Source organism: Salmo salar, chromosome 14 (genome assembly GCF_965601325.2).
Source record: "Salmo salar chromosome 14, fSalSal1, whole genome shotgun sequence".
Lineage (NCBI taxonomy): Eukaryota > Metazoa > Chordata > Actinopteri > Salmoniformes > Salmonidae > Salmo > Salmo salar.
Window position 1 is genome coordinate 73,052,104 of NC_138304.1, and position 7,496 is coordinate 73,059,599.

A 7,496-nucleotide genomic window follows, 5' to 3' on the forward strand; every position below is an offset into this window, starting at 1 on the left:
CAGCCGTTTTTATCGACACAAGACAGTTTAACGGAAATGCACCGTAGCAGGCAATTATTGCATCCATTTCTATGCCACATTTCCAAATGCCAAAAAAATTAAATTCACTGGACAAGTTAATGGAAACATAAGTCCCACAACTTTGGAAGTATGCTTGGGTCATTGTCCATTCGGAAGACCCATTTGCGACCAAGCTTTTAACTTCCTGACTGGTTTCTTGAGATGTTGCTTCAATATATCCACATAATTTTTCTTCCTTGTGATGCCATCTATTCTGTGAAGTGCACCAGTCCCTGGCGCAGGGGATATGGTCACTAGTGTAACCAGGAGGTGAGGCCTCATTTAACACAGTCAATTCATCAGTCTTAAGCCATGTTTCAGTCAGGCCAATCACATCAAGATTATGATCAGTGATTAGTTAATTGACTATAACTGCCTTGGAAGTGAGGGATCTAACATTAAATAGCCCTATTTTGAGATGTAAGATATCACAATCTCTTTCAACAATGACAGGAATGGAGGAGGACTTTATTCCAGTGAGATTGCTAAGGCGAACACCGCCATGTTTAGTTTAGCCCAACCTATATCAAGGCAGTCTCAATGGGGATAGCTGACTACACTGACTGTACTAGTGGCAGACTCCACTAAGCTGACAGGCTGGCTAACAGCCTGCTGCCTGGCATGCACCCTAGCTCATTGTGGAGCTAGGGGAGTTAAAGCCCTGTCTATGTTCGTAGATAAGATGAGAGCACCCCTCCAGCTAGGATGGAGTCCGTCACTCCTCAGCAGGCCAGGCTTGGTCCTGTTTGTGGGTGAGTCCCAGAAAGAGGGAAAATTATCTACATATTCTATATTTTGGGAGGGGTAGAAAACAGTTTTCAACCAGCGATTGAGTTGTGAGACTCTGCTGTAGAGCTCATCACTCCCCCTAACTGGGAGGGGGCCAGAGACAATTACTCGATGCTGACACATCTTTCTAGGTAATTTACACACTGAAGCTATGTTGCACTTGGTGACCTCTGACTCTTTCATCCTAACATCGTTGGTGCCGACGTGGATAACAATATCCCTATACTCGCCAGTTTTAGCCTTAGCCAGCACCATCTTCAGATTAGCCTTAATGTCGGTAGCCCTGTCCCCTGGTAAACAGTGTATGATCGCTGGATGATTAGTTTTAAGTCTAATACTGCGGGTAATGGAGTCGCCAATGACCAGGGTTTTCAATTTGTCAGAGCTAATGGTGGGAGGCTTTGGCATCTCAGACCCCGAGTCAGAAGGCTCGGCCTCTGACTCCGACACGGGAGAACTGGTAGAAAGTTTGTCGGCTGAATGAGCAACACCGGTTGAGCATTCCTACATTTCCTTCCAGAAGCCATGAGAAAATTGTCCGGCTGTGGGGACTGTGCGAGAGGATTTATACTACTATCTGTACTTATTGGTGGCAGAGACACTGTTTCATCCTTTCCTACACTTAAATTCCCCTTGCCCAACGATTGCGTCTGAAGCTGGGCTTGCAGCACAGCTATCCTCGCCATAAGGTGATCGTTCTCCTGTATAGTATGTGTACAGTGACTGCAATTAGAAGGCATAATGTTAATGTTACTACTTAGCTTCGGCTGGTGTAGGTCCTGACGAACCACATCCAGATAAAGCATCGGGGTGAAAAAGTTGAGGGAAAAGCACATTATTAAATATATACAGCAACAGATTGTTTAAAACAACTTCAATAAGAGAACTTAGCACAGTCATACCGTTTGGAACTTCAAATGGTCAGGCATTGCTATGGTATTTGTATTATTTTGCCAAATATGGAGTCGTTTTACAATTTTACATTTACATTTTTTGAAAAAATGGTCATACTATGGATCATTTAGCTATTTGATTAGGACTTTTAGGACAGTTGGGTCATATTAGTTTGTAGACCAAATGTTTCAGATGCTACAGACAGAAGTTGGCGAGAAAACCGAGAAACACTATTGTGTTCGTGAGAGTCTCATCGTTCCATAGAGTGGTCATATTATTTGCCAAACTGTTCAGACGCCACAGACGTTTTTATGAGAAGACCAATTTTGGATGTCTCATGGCCCACTGTAAGAGGATGCAGCCTAAGTATAGCAGCCTGGGCAACATCAGTTGCATCACCCAGATGGACCAGAGAGCTGTGAAGCACTTCCTGTCCAGGGGTCAGGCGAGGAAGACATCCACAGGGGATTTTCATTTTGTCATGCTGGTCATTGGCTTTGAGATTGAATTGAACATACATTTACACATTGACATCTTCAAAGGTATACATTTTGTATATGGGTGAATAATTTACAGGTTTGGTGAGTAACTGATTACATGTAATCCGACTACAAAAAAATAACTAATCCGTTATGTTACCGGGTAAAATATTGTAATCAGATGAAAGATACTTTAAAAAAACTAGATGATTACTTATTTGATTACTTAAAAAAAAATAAAGGATGTTTGTGAAAAAAATACATTGACACCTTTGTGTTTTCTCAATGACACTCAATTCAGCACTGAAAAAATGTGCAGTTTTAAGTTTGCTCCACCTGAGCAAGTCTGACCACAAGTCACAGACCATTATTATGACGCACAAAATGTTCTTGATGGATCCATCTTGTCTTCTCCGAATGCTTCTTAAGGGGTGAAATAATCAGATTATGTAACTAGCTGTGACGATCGTCAAAAGGAGTAGACCAAGGTGCAGCGTGGAAAGCGCTTATATTTATTGTAACTCAGAACACTCACACAAAATAATAAACAAAGTGGGGAAAACCAAACGTCACGTTCTGCATGCTTACTGAGCTGACAAAAACAAGATCCCACACAGAAGGAGGGCTCAATGGGCTGCCTAAGTATGATTCCTAATCAGAGACAACGATAGACAGCTGCCTCTGATTAGGAGCCATACTCGGCTAAACTCAAAGAAATAGAAAACATAGAATAGCATAGAATGCCCACCCAACATCACACCCTGACCTAACCCAAAAAAGAGAAAATAAACGGCAATCTGAGGTCAGGCGTGACACTAGCAACTGTAACAGATGACATTTAGAAAGTAACCAACCCAACCCTGTTTGTAGGCTAATAGCAATTATGCATGGTGAGAGGTTCAGGAAGTTAATTAATATATTATTTGATATGTCTTTCCCCAAGGGTTCCTAGTATCTTATAGTGACATTTCCTCCTTTGAATAGACTAACGAGAACTAGTAACTAATAACTAGTATTTATTATCAGTGCAATTAATGCATAATTCCATGAATAGCCTAACTTCTCAGGCATTCCTAACAGTAAAATAATATGAGAAGAACTCTGCATAAAATGCATACGCTATTGACGGATAGAAATGGTTAATTCAGTAGAATAGGGGGTCTATTCAATCCGCTTCGCGGAGGCTAATGTTCCTGCTTGAGCAGAGACTGCATTCACAGTAAACGCGGCATATGTCGGCTCAATCGGAAATGATCTTTATAGGAATTTGTAACGTTTCAGCTTGGTTAAAATTGCTTACTCATACCAACGTCAACACCTCTAACTTACAAGTAAATAGTCTTATGTTAAAATCAACCTCAGTGACGCACAATACGCTTGCATAGGCGCGCACTTAAATAGGCGGTCTTGTTTCTGGACCAAAGAAATAAAGCATCTATTTGAATCCAAGGAGAGGTGCATTAGCCTACACAATGACGGTATGTAGAAACATATGCTTAGCCTGTATGAAAACTGTCTTTTTAGTTCATTCCAATTAACTGAATATACATTTGTGAACCAAATGCTGTATAAACAAATTTAATGACAACCTGTCTGTTCTATCTCTACAGCTCTTTTTTATGTTGATGCTAGTCAGTGCTGATGCCAGTATGGCACTTCACGCCCGAACTTACAAAAACGATGATCGTTACACTGGTCTTTCGTTAGTGTGTGTCCGCTGTCCACCTGGAACTTACCTCCGCGCGCCCTGCAGTGCCACGAGAAAGAGCGACTGTGCGGAATGTCCCAATGGGGCATACACAGAATTTTGGAACCACATCTCCAAGTGCCTGCGCTGCAGCATGTGCGCCGAGAACCAGGTTGTTAAGCAGGAGTGTTCTCCATCCAACAACTGCGAGTGTGAGTGCAAGGAGGATTACTACTTCAACAAGAAATATGAAGCATGCATCAAACATAAAGAATGTCCCCCCGGGTATGGAGCAAATACTACAGGTATGGCTAAAATAGACCCCGCGTTATACATACAGAAAATGTTATACGCGAAATTACTATTTCCACTTAATCTATTTGATTTAAACACGTTCTTATCATCACCGTTTACAGTCTATAGTTCCATATGCATAGGTTGCATGTTCAGATGTCTCAGTCTCTCCTGATTGTGTTTGTCTTGGTTTGAATTGTAAAAATGACATTTGGCATCAATAACAAATATGCGAATTAAGGTGAATTAAAGGGATACTTCAATTATTTCATATATGTAGATATGAAGGTTCATTACCATGAAAACAGGCTATAGATATGTAGTGACTGCAATACACACTATGGTTTTGTTAAACTAGCCACTGCAAACAATTCGCAAAAATGTAAATCAAATCTTAAATGGATTGCGTTCCTCATGTAGCCTTCCCTGTAGCTCAGTTGGTAGAGCATGGTGTTTGCAACACCAGGGTTGTGGGTTCGATTCCCACGGGGGGCCAGCACAGAAAAAAAAAAAAATGTATGAAATTGTATGAAATATATGCATTCACTACTGTAAGTCGCTCTGGATAAGAGCGTCTGCTAAATGACTAAAATGTAAAAAAATGTAATTGGTGAAAAATGATTTTGAGATAAATAATATTTCCTCAGGTACACCACAACAAGATACGGAATGTGTGCAGTGTCAGGCAGGATTCTATTCTGAAGTTTCCTCCGCAAAAGCGACCTGTCAAGCGCAATCAAACTGCAAAGTTGGTGGACTGCGCGTGGTTCTGAAAGGCCAGGACTGGCACGATACACTGTGCGCCTCATGCGATGACCTCAAAACTCGTGGTAAAACACATTTTGAATAACAATATTTATAATGAACTAATAATTTGTGGCCTCAACTGAGTTTAAGTTTCCCAACCATGTTTTTTTTCATTTTCAGATGGAGCTGAATATCTGCATGAAATCCTTCCTACGTTCTTCATTCAACTTCACCAGACGATGGGAATCAAAAGAATGCGTCGGTTAGCAATGAGGCTGCCACAAGAGGGAGGCAAGAAACCGCTCATAGGAACGGTCATGAAGCTTAATAGAAGGGGTCTTCACGACTTTATGAACAGTTGGGACCAAGGTGCAGGGAACGATCAGGTTAGGAAACTTCCTGAGGTGTTGAGGAAGATAGGGGCCTTCAATATGGGAGACAAACTAGAGCGTAAACTGGCATATATCGACCAGCAATCCAAACTCTGTGAAGAGTTAGTTGAAGTAGCCCAACATTAGTTAAAGTAGCCTGTCATCCCCATCTTCTGAATAACATCTTGAGCAAGACAGCAAAAAGTTATTCAGTTTAATAGGTGTCCATTCATTTTAAATGGTCCATATAGGGTATGTGGGCTATACAGTCTAGACCAGGGTTCGCCAATAGGTGACCTGTGGGCCCAATTCTGCCCTTGGGTATTTTATTTGGCCACACAAGTTTTCTGGGCAAAAAAAAAAAATGTAATAATACAGTGTATGTTTTTTATAGGCCTATATACTTTTCTTTGTTGGACATAAAATACTGTAAAATCACCAGGAAATCAGCTCAAAGTCATTTTAATTTAGGAAATCTGTTCCCAAGTATTCCTCCACATACATAGAGGTATATGTGATTGTATCCCAATGTGATCAAGGTTTGAATCTATTCTGTTTTTGTCAAACACTATATCTGTTTGGGATTCTTGCGGTCGATTGCAGTGCACAAATTATTTAGAACTATTCAAAAAACATTCCTTACCCCAGGATATTTCAACTGGTGACTATCCGGCAGAATAAAGAAAAAGGAGCACTCAGTTTCTGCATAAATCTGATAGATTTCTTGATGGGGCAAACCAGCTTTTTCTTTTAAGGTGGGCTGAAGCGCATTTGGGTATACCTTTTTTTCCATTATTTATAACTATGTTCCGGCCCCCCGACCATGTACTCAAGGAAAAATCGTCCCAAGGCTGAATGTAACTGGGGACCCCTTGTCTAGATCTATTGTTTCATTGATTGTTTTACTTAAATGTATCATGTTCCTACCTCTGTTGCAATCAATGGTTACGCCTTCAAACACACACACACACACAAAATGTTGCTGTTATGCAAACATGTTTCGTGATTTTGTTGCATTTTAATAAAGATTTCAATATTTAAGAAATATATTTTTTTAATTTAATGCACACTTTTTGGATATGGAAAATGTTCTAATATAGTATAGTATAAGATAGAATCCATAAAACTGTCCTGAAATGCTTTTTGCAATAATGTTTCTTCCTTTTCATGTAATTGTTCATGTGAGACAAGGACTTTGGGCTACTCTTATATAAATGTCTCTCTACACTTCAAATTAGCATTTTTTTTAATTTGTGAAAAGTTGTCTTATTTATTTTGCTTTACACTTTACACGGCACATATGTTTGCAGTAATCTCGGCACCCATAACCAAATAGACTATCTTTCGCACACGTAGATATACTTACTTTACAGTACAGGTTTCTGATCTGCTAAAGCCATTTTCAGTGAGTGTTACCCATGGAATGTGTAATCAGTTCAATAGTCAATTAAAACAATTCAACATACACACTTGACTTCCTCCCCATCGTGAAGAATTTAAATTATTTCAGCTGAAAGTTTTCAATTTAATAACTTGACATAAGCACTGCTGTATCCACTCAAATAACATAAACTCTCAATTTGTAACGGCTGTCGTCGTAATGAGACCAAGGTGCAGCGGAGGATGTGTGTTCATCTTGAAATTTAATTGAAAAAGAGAACACTTTACAAAAATAAACCAAAGACGACAGCAAAACAGTCCTGTCAGGAAAAACTCTAAACAGCAAACAATCACCCACAAACCCCAAAGGAAAAACAGGCTGCCTATGTATGACTCCCAATCAGCAACAACGAACTACAGCTGTTCCTGATTGGGAGCCACACACGGCCAACCAAAGAAACAAACCAACATAGAAAAATAAACATAGAACGCCCACCCATGTAACACCCTGGCCAAACCAAAATAGATAACAAAAAAAAACCTCTCTATGGCCAGGGCGTTACACAATTTACACAAATAATCTGCAATGAAATAATCCAGTCAATAGCCCAACCTTTGTGTGATCTAGGTCATCGCTTACTTTTAGGCTACAGACAATAAACTGAGATCTAAATCTAAAGACGTTTGCTTCTGAATGTTTTAAAGAACTGCTCCTCTGTGTTCTCCCTAGTCATCATCACCTAGGAAATACATACTCAACACAGTATTGTACTATTTGCTTAGTCATCACATGCT

At 40.0% G+C, this 7,496-nt stretch overlaps 1 protein-coding gene across 1 annotated transcript; it reads left to right on the forward strand.

Moving 5' to 3' along the window:
- Positions 1 to 3,467: 3,467 nt before the first annotated feature.
- LOC106569927 (tumor necrosis factor receptor superfamily member 11B) lies at positions 3,468 to 6,744 on the forward strand. The gene is made up of 4 exons (XM_014141678.3): positions 3,468 to 3,700; positions 3,833 to 4,214; positions 4,851 to 5,033; positions 5,131 to 6,744. The coding sequence occupies exons 1-4, from the start codon at positions 3,695 to 3,697 to the stop codon at positions 5,466 to 5,468; spliced, it is 909 nt and encodes a 302-aa protein (XP_013997153.1). The 5' UTR covers positions 3,468 to 3,694; the 3' UTR covers positions 5,469 to 6,744.
- Positions 6,745 to 7,496: the final 752 nt, after the last annotated feature.

Bases quoted from the DNA above. Each gene is read 5' to 3' on its own strand.
- LOC106569927 (XM_014141678.3), top strand. The intron at 4,215-4,850 runs GTATGGCTAAAA...ATATTTCCTCAG, and splicing joins GTATGGAGCAAATACTACAG to GTACACCACAACAAGATACG. The intron at 5,034-5,130 runs GTAAAACACATT...TTTCATTTTCAG, and splicing joins CGATGACCTCAAAACTCGTG to ATGGAGCTGAATATCTGCAT.